This window comes from Typha angustifolia, chromosome 10, assembly GCF_048772165.1.
Source record: "Typha angustifolia cultivar Huaian chromosome 10, ASM4877216v1, whole genome shotgun sequence".
NCBI lineage: Eukaryota > Viridiplantae > Streptophyta > Magnoliopsida > Poales > Typhaceae > Typha > Typha angustifolia.
The window spans coordinates 9842491-9864939 of NC_133248.1; the positions used below are offsets into that span (position 1 = coordinate 9842491).

At 38.0% G+C, this 22449-nt stretch overlaps 4 protein-coding genes across 5 annotated transcripts; 2 read left to right on the plus strand and 2 right to left on the minus strand.

The window, feature by feature from the left end:
- The first annotated feature begins 556 nt into the window (after positions 1-556).
- Positions 557-7254, plus strand: LOC140768385 (transcription factor E2FA-like). 2 transcript variants are annotated; one of them, XM_073108642.1, is made up of 14 exons: positions 557-1039; positions 2072-2261; positions 2487-2540; positions 2674-2759; positions 2831-2919; positions 3009-3063; positions 4232-4284; positions 4363-4413; positions 4525-4573; positions 4689-4754; positions 4853-4929; positions 5029-5242; positions 6585-6651; positions 6727-7254. In XM_073108642.1, the coding sequence occupies exons 1-14, from the start codon at positions 842-844 to the stop codon at positions 6795-6797; spliced, it is 1320 nt and encodes a 439-aa protein (XP_072964743.1). In that variant the 5' UTR covers positions 557-841; the 3' UTR covers positions 6798-7254. The 2 variants fall into 2 exon arrangements, with proteins under 2 accessions (XP_072964743.1, XP_072964744.1); XM_073108643.1 differs by having other exon boundaries at positions 1013-1144.
- Positions 7255-11722: 4468 nt separating this feature from the next.
- LOC140769261 (transcription repressor OFP8-like) lies at positions 11723-12313 on the plus strand. Its single transcript, XM_073109923.1, has one exon. It carries the CDS (start codon positions 11723-11725, stop codon positions 12311-12313), a length of 591 nt encoding a protein of 196 aa, XP_072966024.1.
- A 3027-nt stretch (positions 12314-15340) lies between these two features.
- Positions 15341-16653, minus strand: LOC140768768 (transcription repressor OFP13-like). The gene has a single exon (XM_073109164.1). The coding sequence runs from the start codon at positions 16121-16123 to the stop codon at positions 15497-15499; it is 627 nt and encodes a 208-aa protein (XP_072965265.1). The 5' UTR covers positions 16124-16653; the 3' UTR covers positions 15341-15496.
- Positions 16654-19806: 3153 nt separating this feature from the next.
- LOC140768417 (probable CCR4-associated factor 1 homolog 11) lies at positions 19807-20875 on the minus strand. The gene has a single exon (XM_073108681.1). It carries the CDS (start codon positions 20801-20803, stop codon positions 20018-20020), a length of 786 nt encoding a protein of 261 aa, XP_072964782.1. The 5' UTR covers positions 20804-20875; the 3' UTR covers positions 19807-20017.
- Positions 20876-22449: the final 1574 nt, after the last annotated feature.

The following is a 22449-nucleotide window of genomic DNA, read 5'->3' on the forward strand; positions in this document are numbered from 1 at the left end:
TCACCGTAGATATTGAAATTAATATTTGATAAGTTTTTATACAAAGGAAAGCAGTAGGCAATAAATTTCATTACCATAAAGAGTTTGATACGCAGATGAGAGAATAGACAAATGATAAGAAGAATGACCTTTTGATAATAATCATACACTTGGCTAAATTAAGTATAACAAATAAAAACGACATATCAAGCACTGGAGCATCATATTGATAAAATATGACCCAACATAGTAAATTCACATATAAAAGTTGCCTAGAATACTAGGATTCTATGACATTTCATGGGAGAGTTGATATATATATATATATATATATACTCATGTAACCAATTACAATACTTGTACGACAAAGTTTCTTACACTAAGCTACAACACGGCACTTTCTCAATGCAAGCCCCACAGCGCAACAAATTGAGTAATGGCGCATACGAGGTAGTCGATAGACCGTCAGATAGTTAAGAGAATCTTAACGGACGGTGGATCGTCTTCCGTAACTCAAACACTATAGATTTGTTTTGTTTTTCTTTTTTAGTTTCTAATATTCCCCACACGCCTTCCCTCCATGCCTATCCGAACTATAATTTCCCTCCCTTCCCTCGTTTTCTCCATTCCGCCCCTCACTTTCCTCTACCTTCTCGCTCCCATCTCTAAATCGAAACCCTAATCCTCCCCATCCCTCTACCCCTCCGATCTCTCTTTGGATCCACTAGATCTCCCCGAAACCGTTGCTTCCATCGAGATCCGGCTTTGAAAGCCTATTAAAACGAGGGTTTTGGATCCTGATCTCGTGATCTTCGATCTCTCTCGAGATCGATCAATTTTGAGTGGATTTATAGGGCTGTAGATGTCCGGCGGCGGACGAGCGGCCAAGAAGTGCTCGGGGCAGCGGTCTGGTCAAGTCTTCCAGCCGCTGCGGCGGCATCTGCCATTTCCCTCCGGGAAACCGCCCTTCTCGCCTCAAGAAGAGTACCATCGGTTCTACTCAGATGGAAATAGTCCGGTGATGGAGCGAGGGGCTGATGGCTTCGTCGTCAAGAGTACGGTGAGTAAGATGGAGGATTGGGGGGGTTCGTGTGCTAGTAAAGGGAATGACTGGATTTGGTGATGATCTCATTCTTATCGGCATAAATTTTTTGGTCGTTCCATGGTATGGCGGAATTAATGTTTTTTGATTCTCTAATGTTCTTAATTTATAGCGGATATTAGGGAAAGTTGAATTAACGTGCGAATGTCACATATGTAGGATCCACCCTTATTCAGAAGGGGAATAATTTTGTAGATGTTTTAACAGGCATTTAGTCAATTATGCATTTGTGAAAGAATTAATGGAAGGAGGACATGTTAATGGATTGTCGACTGTAGAAAATAAGTAGCAATAGCTATGGAAGTTAGATAGAGAGTTCGATGAACGTTCTTTATAAACCACTTATTACAGTAGAGCGGTGATATCTCAGTTTATCTACTCAGTCAATATTAATGTGCAGATTTTTTATTAACGCAATTGTGCTCCCATTTGTCCTAGGACATCCACTGTTAGTTGCTTTTGAGAAAAATTGTCTTTAAGATGTAGTATTACCTAAGAGTTCTACAACATTCGTCAGCTTATGCCCGTTAGAAGTTGGTGAATCATGACACGGTTGAATGATGGACCAATCATTTTGTAGTCTTGCACTTTTTTGTGCAACCTCCCATTATTTTTGCCTTCAGTCTGGTAAATGCTCCACCCTAGCTGGTCTTCCATATTTCACTTGTAGATATGTTACTAGAAAACATATTAATGTTAGTACTTGGTAGGTTGAACAATCTTTGATAGTCAAACTGTTGAGCCAATTTGCACAGATGTTACTGTAATTTGGTATAGTTAAAGTCTCTCTTTTCATCATCTCGTTTGTCTCAAAGATTCTAAAGTATGTATGCTAGAAATGTTAGATAATAATTTTCTGAATACCCTGTATTGCTTCTCCCATGCGTTGATAGGGTAAGTTTTTATCTTGAGGAACATTAAGGTTCCTTACATCTAATGGTTGGACGTGAATGCTTATCGTAATCTTTATAGTTGCACTTATTATTGCAGTTGAAAAGGTCAGAAAAAGAAGGTACTGAACCTGCTGAATCTAGTGAATGGAGAGCCAAAACTGAATATACTGACATTGTTAGCAGTCCCCATTGTACTCCTGTCTCAGCAAAAGGAGGTAGGATCCGTGGTAAATGCAAGGTCGCAAAGAACAATAAAGCTGGGCCTCAAACTCCTATCTCTGATGCAGGTGATAAGTCCTGTTAGTTCAGTTATTTGCATCCAAGTTCTTGAATTATTTCTTACATATAATTATTTATCCACATTTATGTATGTTATGACTGGAAGCAGGACTTCTTTCTATGTACGTGATTCAGATAACTAAGTTATTCTGGAAAGCTCTTTTGTATCTGATTAATTACTCTATGGTAAGTAAATCACCATGTCTGATCCCTTTTTAATTTTCATTTTGCAGGTTCCCCTATTAATCTCAACCCAGTTGGTAGCTGTCGTTATGACAGTTCTTTAGGTGATTGACATGATTGTTTAGTCTGAATAACAAGATAAATATCATGAGTTTAGCATATATAACTATGGAAAATCTATATGGGAATATCAACTCAAGCTGATTGCAAGTATTGGCAAATTGTATTTGTTCTCAGGTCTGCTGACTAGAAAATTTATCACTCTGCTTAAGCATGCACAAAATGGCATCCTTGATTTGAATAATGCTGCTGAAACATTGGAGGTGAGAAGATGATGTTTTTGCATATATTTATTATTAATCTGATTAATAAAGATTAATCTTCGACAGTACAGGTGCAAAAGAGACGAATATATGACATTACAAATGTTCTAGAAGGAATTGGGCTAATAGAGAAAAAACTCAAGAATAGAATTCGTTGGAAGTAACCATTTACTTTTTTTCTATTCTTTATTTTTTTTAATCTTTGTGTATAAAATTGTGTGGCAGCTCACAGGAAATTCTCTTTGGCAGGGGTTTTGACGATTCAGGGCCAGCTGATGCTAATAATGTTATTTCAGTATTACAGGTATGCGTAGGTGTTGTTACTTTGTCTGCATATGCACTTCACATCTGAAGATACTATCAAGATGTTGTCTTTTGCTAACATCTGCTAACTTAAGGTTATTTAAAGCCTAGTGTTACCCTTAAGCTTTGAGGATCTTATTTTAGGGATTTCTACGTAATTGCTACTGAAGCATTCTTTAAAATATCATTATTGCCACTAAAACAATGAGCACTTTCAAAATGTCATTCCATTGGTTAAATCTAATTAGTTATAGTTAAAACTAAACTTAGATTAAGAAAATATCATTTTGTCCTTGTATAAATTGTTTAAAATAATTTGAAAGCTATCTAATATTACTTGATATCATAGTACAAAAAAATAAAATCTTATTTCCATAAGAAAAAATAGTAATAAATATTTTATAATCTAAGCATCAAGAATAAGGGTATTTTAGTTGTTTACATGTATTGCTAACCTTAACAACATTCGTTAAGAACGTTATATGAATATTTCATTAAAACTAACCATAGTGACAATTTTGAAAGGGTCTAAAAGATTTGGTGGCTATAATGATTTTAAGGCATAGTTATCAGAATTAAGCTGGACTAATAAACTGGTAAATTAAGTTGGTTCAGTTTGATTATAGGATTGGAAAAGCAATTGATTAGTTGAAAACTGGCCAGCCAGCGATTCAACTAGTGAACCGATTGGGTTGCTCATTCTTCCATTATTACTTAGTTGTCCTTAACATTTAATTATTTTTATTTATTTTTACTTTAAGGGTAATTTAGTCTTAAAATTAAAGTAGTTCTATCCTTAAAAAATAAAAAATGTTATTTAAATATGTTCTTGTCTAAGTCATATGATTTGATGTACTTAAAATGAAAGATTACTTAAAAAATAACTAAATAATTGAAGAAATACAATTATATTGCTTTTTGTAGATATTTTGTTAGGTTTTAGAATTATTTAGAACTATAATTATATTATTCTAATATTTAAAATATTTCTAGATGAATCAGTGGTTTGACTGGATGACTCATCGTTTAAATCAATAACTAACTTGCAATTATGATGTTTAAAAAGTTTTCCATGGAAATTGTATAAAAAAACCTATTTGGTAATATGATCTGATGCATTTATTTTGTTGAATCCTCTGGATTACAATCAGTACTTTTCCCATTTGCAGGCAGAAGTTGAAAGCCTTTCAATGCAAGAACGCAGCTTAGATGATCATATAAGGTTTTCTTGTGTTATATTACCTTTAGGATCTTGATATGGTCTGAAACTGAACCTGAAACTTTTGACTTTATATTGAAGCAAAATGCAAGAGCAATTGAGGGGGCTTTGTGAGGATAAAAAAAATCAGAAGTGAGTGCCTTCATTTATATGAGTTAAAACCTTTATTTGCTTCTTCTGCATAAATGAGCATCTTTTCTTGTGTTTCCCTGTTCCATCAACCCTTTTGTATGCATGCATTAGGTGGCTTTTCGTGACTGAAGATGACATCAAGGGCTTACCCTGCTTTAAGGTATGTTTGTTTGTTCATCAGGAGAACCTATATCACTAACAAAAGTTGAGGTTGCTGAAATTTTCAAAACATCACGCTAATTATGGTTTTTCTTTTCTTTTATATTTGTTTGCAGAATGAAACTTTAATAGCAATAAAAGCACCACATGGCACTACCCTGGAAGTTCCAGATCCTGATGAGGTGGAAAATGCATGGAAAGGCTTATGAAGGAAGATACATGTAAAAGATGCACTGCATATATCGCTCAGTTTGTTTTAAAGTTTCTCTTTGCATTTCAGGCTGCTGAGTATCCTCAAAGGAGATATAGAATTGTTCTGAGAAGTACCATGGGTGCCATTGATGTTTACCTTGTTAGGTAATTAATCACCCTTTTTCCATGTGCACTACTATAGCAGAGAACCTGGTGCAGAACATAATCTGAGATTCTGAGTACTCTTTTAATTATGCCCTTCAGTCAGTTCGAGGACATGAGCAGCAAGGTGGGTCCTCCAAGCCTGCCTTCTATAACCAATTCAATATCTACTGAAGAGCCAGCATCTACAATTGCTACAGATGAGATTAGAAGAAATGAGCCTGAGGCTCAAGAAACTCACAGGATGAGCGCAGACCTAACTAATTCGCAGGAACTTGCGGGTGGGATGATGAAGATTGTTCCTTCTGATGCTGATGTAAGTTCTTTGACCTTAGAGGCATGTCTATTTTTCTGTTATATCATATATGTACACTACAGTTGTGCTAGAAGACCTCTAGAAGACCTCTACACCAATCATCAGGCTTTTGAAGAACTATTGTTTGCCCTACTTGTAGAAATATCCATTTATCAACCACAATCAGGAAGCATTTCAAAAGTTGAATTTCTTCTGTGACTGATTATTGTTTAGTCTTGGGGCTTGCATTAGCCATTATTAACAACATTCTGAAATTTTTATTGGTGTATTACCAACTATTATCAGTGGGCATCAACTGAACATAAAGTATTTGTTGGTTTCACCTTTCTTTGCTCATCGTTTAGACTTGCATTAGCCAATATTAACCAATATTCTGAAATTCTTATTGGCATTATGCTACTATCTTTGGGTGTTAACTGAATGTAAAATTGTAAAGCCTCCGGTTTCATTTGGGACCGGTCAGCATAGATGATAGCAAGGATGGTTGTGCCTGTGGCACGGCCCATACCCTGGCACAATACATGAGATGCCACGGCACTAGTCGGCCGTGTCATAAGAGGAGAGAGAAGAGACAAGGAGACAACTCGTTGTCGCTCTTTGCCACTCGTCATCAAGCTTGTTGTCACACTCATTGCTTGCATGCTCTAGCTCGAGGAAGGAGATTTGCTGCTCGCATTGTGTGCCTTAGCTCAAGGAGGAAGAAGAGTAGATTTCTTTTATAGATCGTAGTCGACCCAACCTAACTCACTCTCTTTCTTTGTCCTTGTGTTGGGGCATGTGACGCGAGTGGCGAGTCTTCTTCATCCTCAAGCTAAGGCATGGCAATTGCTTCGTTGATTTCTGCTAAGAGGGGTGTTGTGCAGCACCCCTCATGCAATGTGCCTATACACCACCGGCATAGCTATTTTTAGATGATATTACCTTGGTGTATCATTCTTCTTTCTCTTTTTGAGACCTTTTCGAGAATAGAGAATTCACTCCTCCACCCTACTAAACATTTTCAGTTTTGCACAAATGACACTATATTAAGTCTTTGGTTGAAATCCTCCATCTCAGGTCTAATTTATTATACTCTCGACTTTCAGATCTTGATGTTGCACACTGAACAAATGATATATTGTCTGCTCTTTGTTATTACAAAACCATCTTGCATAAACATTTGTAATCAGTGGTAAATAAGCTGCACTGTCTATTGGGTTCCATGTTAAATTAAAGGTTCTATTTATTTGTTCCATACTTGCTGTTTCTTTATCTAGTCACGAATAAACCTACTCTCTGATCCTTGGCTATGGATATCGAAACCAGTAATGAGATTGGCTATTGAATGGGCATTCTCTTGCAGATTGATGCAGATTACTGGCTCCTATCAGATCCTAGCGTCAGCATAACTGATATGTGGGGAACAGCACGTATCCTTTACTGATTGCTTATCATCTTATTTCCTATTTTTTCCTCCATGTTGAAATCCTTGACAATAAATATAGCTGCCATCCAATGGGACGAGGAGTGTAGATTAAATACAGATGTTATAATGGAACCAAGCAACAAGCCTTAGCCCAAGACATTGCCATCTGATATTGTTGAATTTCCTGCTTCTAATACACTGGGCGAAGATTGAAGCGGTATTGGTGAAATCAAGAAACACTGGATTGCTGACGGAAATTCTCCTCTGTAAAAGCTTGCAGTGGTGATGTTGCTCTATAACAGGACATCATTCTTCTCCTCTGGGCTGCGTACTTAACAAATCAAAAGCTTTTTTAGACGGAGACGAAGTAGAATTGCACGCTCTTTCTCAGTTTTCTTCTAGGCTGCCAGACAAGACAGTCCTTACTGTATGGAAGGAATAAAAGATATCCTGATGAAGGGTTTCACGATCGATCTCTTGGGATCCGTACGTTATCCTATTGTCCAAATACACGAGCAGAGTCACCCAGGCTTCGGTCTATGTTGTTTTCATATTTGCTGATTAGCTTCATGTATATTGAGGAAAACAAAATTATTCTCAAGGTTAATCATTCACGCTCTAGGATTCGTCAATGTAAATTTTTCTAATGGAGGCAATATAAACTGCAAGTAGCAGATGGATACTAATCTCTCTCCATCTCCGTTGTAATAATTACAATTACATATACTCTTGAGAAAAGCCAAATGGCTAACTCGGGTTGACCCCCGGTACTATCCGGAGAGCCTGATTTTAGAATTACCAGACTACGGTTCCGTCATAGATAGGGAATGATAACCTGATCCTTAACAAAAGAGTTACGCTCTAGTAGGGATTCTCCCCTATCTGTTAATTTCAAATACAAATCGGACTTTTAGAGCTTATCAGTCATCACTGCCTATATAAAATAGGAATCTTATAATTATATCAAAACGGCGACAAAATCTCCCCAAACAAATCAATCTACGAATCAAAAACAAATCCTCCTCGACCGTAAATTCCTTTCCATACCTACAGATATATATATCTCAACACTTCTATAGAAACAAATCCCGAAACTTAATCCTCTCAACCAATCTCGTCACTCCCAAGATGGTGGCCTCCTCGCGGCGGCAGAGCAAGGCGGCGACACCGCCGGGTCTACAAACCCGGCCCGCCATGTCGTGGGCCGACGCAGAACTCTACGAGGACTCGGGCTACATCGGGATCCACGACCTCGTGTACTCGCGGGAGGCGGCGGAGACGTTTCTGGGCCCGCTTGTTAACCCCGACGGCACGTGCGATATACCGATAAGGAATAAGCTGGTGAAGCACGCGGCCCTCGCCTACCTCAGGCCAATGTCGGCCTCCTCCTCGAGATTCGCGCCGAGGAAGAAGCCTCCGTCTGTGCTCCGGAGGTTGTTGGATCCGTTGTGCGACGCTGTTCGCTGTTTGATGGAGGTTGTCTGTCATTGGGATGCGGATCTGGAGGAGGAAACGGAAGGCAACGCCAGAAGGCTGAGGCTGAGGCACTAGAGCCTTACAGGAAGTATTTTAACACTCTTTAGTTGACTCAGTTATCAAGTAGGTTATAGATATTGTAGTATTCTTTTGCAGTGGCAATTTTTGCATAGTTACCATCCTTTTTACCAAAAGTAAAAGGACATGAAAAAAGGAAGATTGCGTCGCTACTTTATTTCTCTTTATATCTTTAGAGCGTGATCTTAATATATATATATTTATTTTTTTCAGAGCATTGATCTCGTTAGATCTGTGTTCCCATGAATTTGACACGTTATGACTTGTTATTTGGCAGTAAACTTTACTTTCCTACTGGGATTATTGGCGCAAATTGCACATCCTTATAAAGATTAGGAAGCCTTGGAATTCCTTATCGCAATCACTTGGTGGATAATATTTATTTCTTCTTATATTTTATATCGATCAATTATAATTAATAGCTCTATCCTCATTCTCTCTCGGAAAGAACAATTTTATATATGTAGCCTATAAAGTATCTCCCAGTAAGAAGAAGCTACTGCGTTTCTCTTCTGGCATTCGGAGTCCGCGGCCTCCTCTCCCTTATTTTGCTTCGGCCGAAATAGTCGAGGCCAGGGCTGCTGCTCTCCTTGCCAGTTGCAATCACGGCCTTTTGTCATCACTATCACCGTTTGCCGCTTTTGATGTAGGTTTGATGTGGTGGATATTTGAAATATTGGTTCGAATTCAATGTTTGCTAATTTCTTCAATTTGAGCTCGATATAATGTGTTATCTAATGTACATTGTATCTAATGTGTGTTATGTTCTCAAAGTTTGGAACTTTGAAAATTCTAAATCCTTACTAGACATAAAATACTATTAACGAGACCATTTACAAACCAAAGTTAATAAGGAGGCATGCACAAACAATACATATTTAATGTAAAAACCATTTATTAACCAAGGGTGAAAAAATACATTACATGTAATCATCGTGATAGTATTTTGTTTAACTCTCTCTTAATACGTCAAGCATAAGACGGTAACTCGAGGCAATTTCAAACACTTCTTTTAATTTTAGACTAAATAAATATGGGATGACTCTAATATCTTCAAGCTTTAAGCTTAAACTTATTTTCAAATTTCTCTTTTATTATGCCCAAAAGAAAGCCTAATCAAGATTTATAAGAGTCAACACCATTCAAAAGTCTTTCCCACGTTTGATACAAAAAAATCTAACATATTTCTCATGTTGATACAATGAGCTCTTTTAAAGATTCTTCTTCGAATATCTTTCTCATATTCGAAAGTTATTTGTCTTTCTCATATTAGATAGCTATTTATCTCTAGCGGTTGGACAGAATAACTTTCTGAAAATCAATTCGGCCTCTAAAATGTGTTTTATGTTTTTACAGTTCAATTTCACAAATTATAAATCATATAATTTTTATTTTATCACAAATTTGCAGGTTACATTTACACTTGCTAACAAACTTGTCCCAATTATCTCAGCGTTTTCTCTTCATTACGAGCCTATTAATATCTTGTTTGTAATTTTTTTAAGTAAAATAAACAATATTTTGCCTATGACTTTTACTTAATACCTGTGGCGGCTTCGAATAGATCATATAACAATTCTCTTTCTCTGAAAATATAGAAAAAAAGGAGTCTGAGCACCGATATATCCGCCATAAAAGGCCCAAGCCATAACAAATGAGAAGCTATACGGCTCAATTCTAGCATAATCACTCTGATATAACTGTCTCTGAGGTACTTGAACATTTTTTAATTGTTCTGTTGTATTTACGGTATATATATATATATATATATATTCAAATTGGAACTGACAGAGATTGAGATACCAGTTTTTATATAATCTGGGAATTGGAACTTGTTATAAAAGCCAGTATGGATATTTGATTGATTGATTGATTGATTGATCCAGTACGTATACCCATCACCACTAATTAGCTATGTGACTAATTCTGACGTAATCTCAGTAACTCAAACTAACTCGACCTGAAAGTTTTCCATTAGTTTGCATCGTAGTCAAGCTGTTTCGAATGACGAATCCTGACATTAATTAAAAAATATATTTGTCACCAGCTCAAGTACAAGATCCGTGCTGTATAATTACCAACTTCTTGGTAGCTCATTTATTTTAATTAATTCTTCTGTGCACTTAAAAGAGTAAGTTTCGTCGAAGCTACTAATTTAAGAGCATAGAAAGTTCTGTCCCTGACTCCATGTACAATTAATTGCGAGGATTCCAACAGCTGTTACTATAATGTATTTTAATCAAGTATTAAAGATAACACTATAATAACCAATCCAATAAACTAATACCACCAGTGAGTGATACTATAATCAATGAAACAGCACTGCTTAACGGATCACAAGAAGAAGATTCTATGATGGACGATCAGTAGACAAAGCTTTGATGCTCGACTTTAAAAATGGTGCTATTCCAGGATAAGCTCGTGCCCCAATTCTTTATGCAGGCTGTCAAATTATTCTGGATCCATGACCACTAATATTCCCTCGATGCTCTCGTTTCAGATCAGCTTCTTCAACCACTAATGCCCATAGATTTTAAGCTTTTATTACACCAAGTTGATTACCACTCATTAATGTATATATTACATTTGTTGATAAAATAGCACTCATTGATAAGTTAATGAGTGAATATGTAATATTCTTGCTACTTATACACGCGTTTTGGGTTAGATAATGATTGGCCATCTCTAGTTATGCACACTCTAGCTTCTTCCGGTCCTTATGGAACAATAGAAACAAATTTAGTTCGTATTATTCCTTAATTATTGTTTGCTCCTAGCTTACAACTGTTAGTTAGTACTATTGCAATAGAAATGTAATCTTATTTTGAGAACAATAATAATAGTTTAGTCATTGAACTCTTTACTTATGGCAAGAAAATATATTAGCGATAATAAATCACATAAATTTAGGAAATGTTAGCTATGGATTGAGAATCGAGTGTTAGTGTAAACTATAGAGGCTTAAGTGCTTAACTTTAAAATCAGTGGTATATAACTTAAGACAAAACCAAACCAAACCAAACCACGTAGATTAAACTATAATTTGTATTTCCTTGTATCATTTAGAATAGAAGAGTGGAAATCATAACTTTTATCTTACATTAAAGACTAACCCTATAAAAAGCTGTTATTTGGCGCCACACCATTCACCCTCACTCACATGGTCATTAATATGGATAGAGTCAACTTAAAGAGCTGACTTCTAAACTCCCTTTTCCCATCAAACATAATCCCTTCTGTCACACCCATCAGTAGCTATAATATTATCCTCCAACCTGACCCAAGATCCGAACTATCCTCTATCCCCCAACCTTACACTAAATCTTCGCTTCGATCCCTCTCTTTTATTTATTTCATCATTTAAAACTCTCCTCCCTCTCACCTCTACAGTACTCCTCTAACCTCACATGCTCCCCTTTATTACCCCTCTCAAGGCCTCAACCCAATACAACTCTCCGTCTCCTCTTTCGCTCTCTCTCTCTCTCTCTCTCTCTCTCTCTCTCTCTCTCTCTAAGCACTCCATGTCTTCCTCTAGGAATAGAAGCTTCATACTGCGCAACCCTGTTGTTGTAGACATAGGATGCAACTGCAGGAGGACAAAGCTCTTCTCTCTCTTCTCCTCCTCCTCTTCCTCCTCCTCCTCATCTCATTCAAAGTCCAAATCCGCCACCTTGTCCTCCTCCACCACTACTCCCACCGCAACCGCTTATAACTCCTCTTCTTGGGACGCCTCCTTCACCACTAACTCCCTCTACGAGGAGTACTCCTCGCCGCCGCCACCGCCACCACCACCAAGTACCGTACTTAACGAAGGGAGGCTCAGGACTAATAGAGATCAGAGAAGGAAGAAGAAGAAGAAGAAGAATGCCAACGGAGGAAGAGTGGCGAGAGAGAGCGTAGCAGTGGCGGTAGAATCCAACGAGCCTTACGAAGACTTCCGTGATTCAATGGTCCAGATGATAGTTGAGAAGGATATCTACGCTTGGGATGATCTCAACGACTTGTTACATGAATTACTCTCTCTCAACTCTCCTCGCCACCATCCTCTCATCATCCATGCCTTTGCAGATCTCTGGAACGGGCTCTTCTCGCCTCCATCTCCTTGTCTCTAAAGTTGGTCGGCTCTCGGTGAGCTTACCGGGATGTGATCGGATCTCGACGACATATATATATCTATAATCTAGGATTATATTAGCTAGCTAAGTCATGTAGTATCGTAGTAGTAGCAGAAAGAGTACGGGGGTGTGATGATGAGGATATGTCACGATATGCATGGGGTTGCGTGTGGGCACTGCTCCGAGTTAAGTGTACGTGAGGGGTGGCGGTGTAATGAAATGATATGATGCGTGTAATGCTATATATATATAAAATGAGCACTGGACTAAAATTTACTGCTTTGCTTTTTAATTAATGTTGGCATCCTTCCAGCACTACAACTTAATATTATATATAATAGAATTTTTAACTATTTCAAGTGTTTCCAACTAAATAAATTTTAAACTTATTCAAGTTAGCAATTATATTTAATATAGATGAGTTGAAAGCGATTTTTTATGTGCATGTTTACCTGTCATTCACGTCGTCGCTAGATAAGTTTAGAGCTCACTTAGGTAGATATAGTATTTGATTAGCATAACTAAAATGGTCAAAAACTATATATATTAAACAAGAGTTGTTTCCTACTATCTGTTGTTGCAGTACTGTTCATGCATATAGGAAAGACAAAAAAGATTAGATGTGACGTCTCGGATTGGGAAGTCTTCTTCTTAAGTCTTGGGGATGCAGTAAGAATAATGCAAGTACAAACGTGTGGTGAATCTTTCACCATCAAAACTATTCTAGCTAGGTGTGTAAGGGTGCACGCAACGGCTGCAGCTAGCTATATATATAGTCATTCATGTATGTGTCTATCTTCGAAGTTGATGCCATGCTTTCCAAGTCGCTAAGGCATGACTTATGAGCATGAGCAGCCAACCCGTGTGAATAGTAGTCATGGCATACAAGGGTAAAAGCAACGCCATCCGATGAACACGGAGTTGAGGTATTAATATTTAATAGAGATTAACATGACATATAACCTAAGATCTAAGATGGGCTTCAGCAAAAACTCGGAACTGATTCATCCTAAATCAATCCGAGTTTGGGCCCAAACTCCAACGAAACGAACTAATCCTGAAGAGCCCACAACTTTAAAAAAAATATATATATGTGTTATTTACGTAGTTACTTTTATAATTGAAGTTTTAATAATTTCATACCAAAAGAAACAAAAATATAGTCAACTAAGAGAAATTTATGAAAATTTAGAATTATTAGCAGGTTACTAAACGTCACGGGAGAAAAAATAATAATAAAGTTTATAAACATATACACGTGAAAAAAATACGAATATTAATTTTATAGGGGTGTGTAAGTAAATAAGAGGTTATTGAAGGGTATTGTATGCACAAAAAAAAAAAGAAAAGAAAAATCTTAGAATCGGTGAGACGTCCAATCCAATTACCCCCAAGCGTCCTGTGGGGAGAAACCTGACACGTCGGCACAGAGGTGAGGAGGAATTGGCTTCCGTTTAAGACGACGCAGCGAACCCACGGGCAGCGTAGGTCAATTATGACTGGCGTAGCCAGTCACGGGCATAACATGACGATGATGATGGCGAATTTTTCTTTTAAAAAAGTAACAGTAGTAGTAGTAGTATTGGTCACAAGGAATTTATTATTAACCATTAAAGCCTACCGAGAAGACAATCACTCCTCACTAATTATCTCCACACTCACTTCAACCTTGTGACCTTCCACTATCCTCATCCGTGACTCCAGATCGGAATTAGAGGGCCTCTCCTTTTAAAGTTACTTAATGCAGCGAAAATTAAAACAAATATATATACTAACTCTCTTTATATCATTAAAACATCCCATAACCTTAATCATTCAAGCACGATTAAAATCCTCCAATGCTACGTAAATGGAGGCTCACACTTGACAACACTAGTTGTGGATGGTAAAACAAATTGGCAGTTGAGTAGAGTAGATACATGGGAGGGGTACTGTTCGTAGTAGTAAACTGGGAGGATGCTAAATAAAACTTTGCTACAGGCTCTGCCCCAGTAGATGTTGAGATTCCCCTGCAATAAATTTGGACCACTTGCGTTGTTATCTAAATTTCACCATTTGGTCCACTACTTAGAAAGAGACAATTCTGCCATCCTTATTACTGAAAGGCCGTTAAATGGAGATATGATTTTTTAAATTGATCACAAGCCATAAGCCAAAGACCTATAACAATAAAATTTAATATCGAATTTGACCCCTCTAACAAAAAAATACCAAATAACTAATTTACGTTACTTTCTTTCACTATTTTTTCTCTTCCTTTTTGTATAAAGAAAGAGTGAAACAGTTTCTAGTTACTAAATTTATCACATATAGTCCCACAATATTATTTTAAATAGAATTTTTGTTGAAGATTTTACATTGGTAAGGAAGTCAATGTATCAGTAAAAATAAACTAGGGGTATATGAAAATAAATAATAAATCAAAAAATTTAAGTATAATTATTCTTGAATTTACATATATATATATATATATATATATATATATATATATATTGGATACGAAAATAAATAAAAAGTAGATAGTGAATTTAAATATCATATCGGTTTAGTTCCTGTATGGATTACATATTAGATATATAGATATTTATTTTTTGAATTATTATTAAATGTTTATTTCTCAAAAGGAAAAAAAAACTAAAACTCAGATATGAAACTACATGAGGGTCGAATTCTTTTCTACCCATTTGCAATCCTACACATTACTAAGGATCTAATCAAATTTCTCTACCAAATTTTGCATCCCTCTCTCTTCCTAGGAAAGGGAAGAACTGAAATACAGATATGTCATATTCCATTGCCGGATAAGAACAATGCCAATATTGGACAGAGAGAAGTTGTCTATGTTTGATAAAATTTTGATTACTTCAATAAAAGTTTACCTTCCCCCCTGAAGTAGCATTCAAAACCTATTTATAAGAGGAGTACATACACAAGAGTGGGTAATCTTTATCTCAATTTGGCCTCCTTATTAAAAACCAAATAGTGACTTGCTAATCTCAGTCAGTTGCTCTAAGAACTGCTATCTCAAAAACAAGAATATATTAAGAGTTTATGTACCTTAAAGATAAAAATAAAAAGTTTGTGTACTGATCGATGCATCTTTGAAAGGTAACCTACCTACCTACCAATATACATTATAACTCTCTCTCTTATGGATTAACTAAATTAACCCAGTTAACATTATTTCACATCTCTTCCCTCTTCCACAATCTCAAAACCAAAAGAGGACGACTCCTCTTCCTCCTCCTCCTCCTCAACCTTAGACGCAAAAGAAGAACACAAGCTATTGGAAGAGCGAGACGCAAGACCAACAAGCAAATCCACAAAGGCCCCCACGATCAACCCGTGTGTCGTCTTCCCATTGGCTCTCAAATACCACCCGAGCATCTCCTCCAGCCAATCCCAGTCCTTCACCCCGTGGGCCACCACCATCTCCTCCATGGACGCCCTGAAGTCCATGTACGGGTCGTCCGAGTCGACTGCCATGGCCACGCCGCCCTCGAACCCAATCCCGTCCGGCTCGGCCGCCGCCGCCGCCCTCTCCACGATCGAGCTCGTCTTGGCTCCCGGCTCGAAGAAGAGCCGGTCCGAGCGCAGGCCGCGTATGACCGCCTCGACCGGGTCTGCCCCCGACCCCTCGGAGACCGTGGAGAAGCTCTCCGAGTCTAGCGCGGACGAGTTGGAGAAGCACGACTCGGCCGAGTCGACGTAGGCCGAGTTCATGGTCTTGTAGAGTTTGTCCTCTCCGCTGGAGTTCTCCCTAGTACTCTTATAGAAGAGAGAGGCCAACCCAAGCTTCTTAACCATTTGGATGTCTGGAAAGTGGTACGTACCTTTGCTGGTTCTCGGATGAGAGCCGGCTTTTTAAAGGAGAGGGGAGAGGTGATTATTAGGTCTGGGTTTGTGGGGTTTCTTTTTTTTTTAAAAAAAAAGAAGAAGAAGGAAGAGGTAGGAGGGAAGAAAGGGGGAGGCAAAGGGGATCATGTAGACAGTGGGGTCACAGTTGCATGTGTGGGCAATAAATACAGGTCGGATAGGGGGGGCAAGGAGAGTATTGAATAGTTGAGGGGTTGAGTGGTTGAGGTTGGAAAAAGAAAGAAAAGGATTTTGGGAGGTGGGAGGTGGGATGTGGGAGGTGGGGGATTCATAGGATTTGGAATGCTCATCTTTGTTTGCTAACAACATGCAAGGGTGCAATTTTATGAATCTGTTTGTCTGTCATGCTTCAGAAGGAGAGGGGGGTTTCGCTTGATTAATTGCTTTCTCACTTTCATGGATATTGCATGTTAGTTTGGTCTCCTCATTTTGGTCTTATATTGGTGTAGCACTTTACTAAATGGCATCATCTTATCTCTTTTTAATAATATCATCGTACTTTCTTTTTATAATTCTAGGTGCCCTCGGGTTTAATCCGATGTCCTTGTTTATGGTTTTACTTAATGTTGTTAACTATGAGATTTGCGTTAAGAAGCTGTTGCTTCTATCTTTCATCTCTCCTGCGTATCAAACTTATATTATAATCATTTGGATGCTAATAAACTATTGCTTCGCAAGGCCAATTGTTCTTAGTACATAAGAAATTTAGACCCATATTTGCTAAGATAATTAGGTTTTATAATTGGTCCACTCTCTCATAGAAATGGATTACAATTGGCTAACTCCAATATATTCGGTTGCGATCCAGTCTTATATAATTTTTCTAACATTTTGATCTATGGTATCCAATCTTTCACTTTAGAGAATATTAAATTGCAGAAAGCCAGAATTTCTAATTAAATTTAAAACGCAAGGTAAATTGTAATTTATATGCATTTATAAATTCTCCATTAACTGTTGATTCATTTACTATTTGGTCAACACAAGTCATGAATAGTTGAAGGAAACATTCAAAAAACTTGGAGAGTGCTGTGACTTGTGAGTATGCTTATGACACTATGACATTATATAGCATTGTGGAAGACCAATTAATGCATGCGTTAAGGGGAAAAAAGAGAGATCAATTCATGCATGTTTATTCGTAGAAAGTTGATGTTCAAAATATTATAAAATTCCATCCGTTTTCGTGACCCGATTCCTTAACCCAGATTGAAGCTTGTCACTTAATTATCGGAGCATTTATACACATGTGACGGGACACGAGATAGGATTTATTGCTTCACTCCCTAAGTGTTGCTCTACTTTAATATATGTATGTATATAATATACTCTCCACCTCTCCCCTATCTCATTGATGTCATCTTCTTCATTCACTGTTATGGATTGGACGTAGCATACGCAGAGCTCCTAAATTTCAAGGAATGTGCCACATTCTTCACTCATTCGTGACCTCCATTTAAGAGACATTTATTTAGGAAGAGGTTGCCAATTACGTCTTCAGAGCAAAATACAACCACGTGAACTGGACTTGCACCTCTTCTACAGTTTGTCATGAATGAGCCTTGCCACATAATGGACTTGCACTACTCATGATAAGTTTGGGCTCATTTATGTGGATTACTACCAAATACATGATGTCTTAAGATGAAACGTGCATTTGCAAGAGCTTCTTTACAAATGAACTTAGGATAAATTACCTTTTTAATAACAAAAAGGTATGCAGCTCTGGCAAATTACTGCAGATCTCTAAAATTTAAGGGCTTAAGTTTAAAATATATAAAGAAATTTGATATCGGATAAAACCATATAATGTAGACGTTATTTTGTGCTTGAAATTATATACTGAGATACATGCCACACTTTTTTTTTATATATTTTAAAATAAGAATAAAAAAAAAAAGAAACAAAAACTGTGAAGAAACTGTTTGCACATCGAAGTAGGGTCTCAAGACACACTTTTTATCAAATGATGCTTGTTCATCAAGGCCATTTTGCTCCTCACCCACATAAGACCAACCCTGGCAAACAAAAGGTCCCAAAAGAGCAACGAGGCCACCCTTGTCTTCTACCATTATATAGATCCTATCACACAGATCCATATCGCCACAGTATCCCCCTGTGATGAATGACTCTTTCTAGGGCTCACTGTTCCTGTCCATGTAGCTCCAGGGACTGTTCATATAAGCAGCAAGGAGATTGGACATCACACCAGCTAATATATTTACTCGCCTACTACTTCTTGTGTGCTTTCAGGTTCCCGGAGTTGTTAATAGTCAAGCCAAAGAACAAGAGGGAAAAGAACAAAGAGTTACCTATTTCTCTGACCAAAAGCTTAGTATACAGTATTCCAAAGGTACGGGATCTAATAATTCAAACATGTCTCAATAGTATATCTCATTATGATCTCCTGTGGACCATGTCAACTAATTGATTGTGTAAAGGTGTCTGTCATGCCTCTCATATGCACATGCACTGTTTACAACTCATGCTTGATTCCTAACCCAGCCAGTATGAGGCAAGATACTAAAACACAAATAGATTATAGTGTGAGCTCTTTGGTTAGGGGGCATGAATTTAATTTTAAAGTTTTGATGGATTGGTAGAGGTTTCCTTTTTGTGATCAAATAACATTAATGGTAGCCAAAGCAAGTGTCAGTTTCAATCCCATGTTCCTTGAGGGAAAGCTGATCAGGTTTGTTGTCTATCATTAAGATCAATTTGATTTTGATGTGACGCCTTAACCACTGACTTGCATTGGGTTGCAAAAAGTTCCATGATTATTTGATGATCTTACTTTCGTGGGGGCCTCACCTGTTTCCTTTCTGATTTCTTATTCCTAGAATCATGAATTATTTGAATCTAAGCCTTTAGATGAAGGTCTAGTTGGAATAGTCGAAGTCACTCATTCGATCCATGTCTTTGATAAAAAAAAAGAAGAAGGTATATGCATCTATCTTGTACCATGAGTAAAAGCTAGAAAAACTCCAAACTAGGTAAGGATGAATTATTCTTTACCGCACATATTATGATGATATATAGTTGTTGCCACTCTAAAGTTAGTACGTTCAAAATTATTGGGGAAAGCAAAGATCTTAGCAATTGGCTTGATGGAGCAAAAGCAAAGATTCTCAGTTAGCATTCACCATCTCTCACACTATCTATCATCCATAGAGCAGCTGAAAAGTGATAAGACACTGGTGAGAAACCTAAAAGAAAGTGAACTTTTTAGCTAAGGGAAAATTTACTTGAGATTGTGGCAGTGATTGGTTAAAGCTTGACAAGACAATCCACAGATTATAGTAACATTGGGTGAAAGATTTGCTACGCCTCAATAGATCTTTTATCTAGCTAGTCGTATATTCAATCTGCGTGCAAACAGGGCATTGATTCCAGCAATTTTGACACGATATGCCAAATGGAAATGGAATGAGACTGTAACATAATAAGATGATAGCAAGCTGTTAGAAATTGATATCTGATTGGCAACTAAGAGGAGGATAGATTACTAGCTAGCTCTCGGCGTTTTCTCGTTGTAGGAGGGTTCGTGTGGTTAAATGCCTTTGGTTGTGCTCACAAAATGTATCAGTATGTAGGAGGGAGAAAAAGAAAGATTTGGAGCAAATTCTGCTTCTATGTATCAAGGATACAAAACGAGATAAGTTAAAAGCAGTAGAATTAGCCATCAAACAACCAAACCTTTTTTTTTTTTTTTTAATCTTCTTCTTCTTTCCATTCATTAACAAACTCTATACACAGAATTCTCCAGGATAGAATTCAATCAAAGAATTAAGAAATCTTTCTTTCTTTATTTCTTTTGCTGCATTGTTAGCAAACTTCTAATCCATAGAGAACCCCGGCATGCCTCTCCCCACCATCCTTCAGGAAGAAGATCTCCTTCATCCTCTTGAAGGCCTGCCAGGTCAGTAGGCTGTCGGATCCGGCCTGATGGCATCTCCCCGCCGCCCGATCGACCTGCAGCGTGGTCGCTACCCGTTCCAATCCCCCGTACAAACCATCGCAGTAGGCGATCATGTGCTTCATGTCGAACACCCTGTCCCCGAAGAAAACCCTCACCGAGCCTAAGAATTCCCCCAGGTTCTTGGGTAATCTGCGACAAGTTAGGATTTTTACGAGATAGGCGAAGTCGTACGCGCTGTGGAAGGTAACCCAAGTCACCGACGAGCCGTTGCATACCAATCCCGAGGATATCATCAACTCGGCGAACCGGCGAGAGTTGATCCCTCTGGCTCGGTTCCTGTCGAAGTCGATGCCGGTGGACTTGAGGAGCTCGATCGAGTCCGGGGCGTGGCGGTCGCGGCGGGGGTCGAACTCGCGGAAGTTGAACTCCCAGACGTAGCAGAGGTTGCCGTCGGCGTCAGAGAGGGTGAGGCCGACCTGGATGAGCTTGAGGGCGTCGACGTTGGACTTGAGGAGGGCATACCGATCGGAAGGGGAGAGAAGGAAGGGATGCTTCTTCGGGCGAAAGATTACGCCAGGGAACTCAGTGTCCATGGCGGCGAAGGGGAAGCGGTCGATGACGGACCGGATCAGGTCGAACTCGGACTCGATATTATCGGCCCAAACGGACCGGATCTGGACCGGACAAGGCATCCTCTTTAGATTCCGACGGGTTTTCGGTTGATGACGAGGTGGGGAGGAAAAAGAGCGGCGAGGATTTATATAGTGGGAGAAGCGGAGATGCTTCGGGGAAGGAGGAGGAGAAGACGTGGTCTCCTTCAGTTGCCACGAGGCGGCTTCCGGTTTCCTTCTCCGGCACGTGGGGGCCGACGATGGCGTTCTTTAAGATTCACGCCGAGACGATCCTGACCGCTGGTGGGGTGGGGTTAGGACCAGTAACGGAAGAGATTGGGGAGTCTGCACCCACGTGTGAAGCGTGCGAGTCTTTTTATTGTGACGTCGGCTTGCCGTGTTCGAGTTGGGAAAGAGTGGGAGCGTTGGCGATGAAGTTTGACCGGTTTCGGTCTTCTTGGTAGGCTTTAACACTTTCATGCAGTACAGTGAGTCACTGACCCGGCTTCTTAGATTTTGTTTCTGTATTTTGGATCATTACACTTACACTTGCATCCCTGAATTATTCTATTTTTTCAATATAATTATTTTTTTTATAATTTTTTTGCTTATCTTTTATAATACTTCAACTCAAGCGGTTTCTAAAATATTAAATAATTATTTTATTTTAAATATAAGTAAAACAATCATCGCAATGGCTAAACATTAGTCAAAGATGCCTCCGGCTAAGGTGAGTTACGGATAGATAGTAACTGATGGTGGTGAAGATGAAAGCATTAGCGAAGACAAGGGTAGCAATAAAGAACAGAAAAGAGTGAGATGGAAAAAGACGAAAGGTAGGTGGTAGAAGAAAAAATCTTAATATTCATTAATGCACTTGATTAGGTAAACCATTTAAAATAATTCTAATTGAATTGGCGTTATCGTGTGTTTAAACGTGTCGGAAGTTCGTTCGAACTCGAACATAGTGAAAAACGATACTCTCGGCTTGCAACGTCAATCCACTGTTCGAATCCGAGCCCAATGTCCCATTAGATGATTTGATTGAGTCGGAACCACATCAATCAATTCCATGTCATGTTAGTGTAAATAAATATTTTAAGGCTCTCTAACTCTCGTGTACGCTGACTTTTTCAAACGTATAGATGTCGTTAGGGTCACATCAAGATTCCGAGAGTCCATAATTGACTAATAATTGTCCACATTGGCTGTCTTTGTGCACTAATTGAGTTGACTGGACTTAAGGGAAAGACCAAGAAAAACCTTTGTTACCTTGTGTTTTATTATACTCTTCTAGTACTCTAATCAACCCAGGCATGGAAAGTAGGAAAGAAACTTCCAGTCAAACACGCTTCGTAAGTGTTTAATTAGATGAAGATAAACTTTAAAAAAACGTCAAGACAATTACGAAGAGCTCGGTCAACATTGTAGCTTAATAATTGAATTATATCATCATATCATACGACAAAAAAGTCATACATTTAAATTTTCTAATAAATATTAGAGTTAATATTTAGTGATTTTTATCTTCGCTTTGATTTGGATAAAATAAAAAAGTAATATATTTTGGTTTGACCAGTTTATAGATATACTCTGAACTTTTTTAAACACTGTATACATATGTAAAAATTCATAATATATATATAATCTTATTATAATTTATTTTCTTAGAAGGTTGATATAATTATTTAACCTATATATATATATGAGATAATTTAACCTATAAT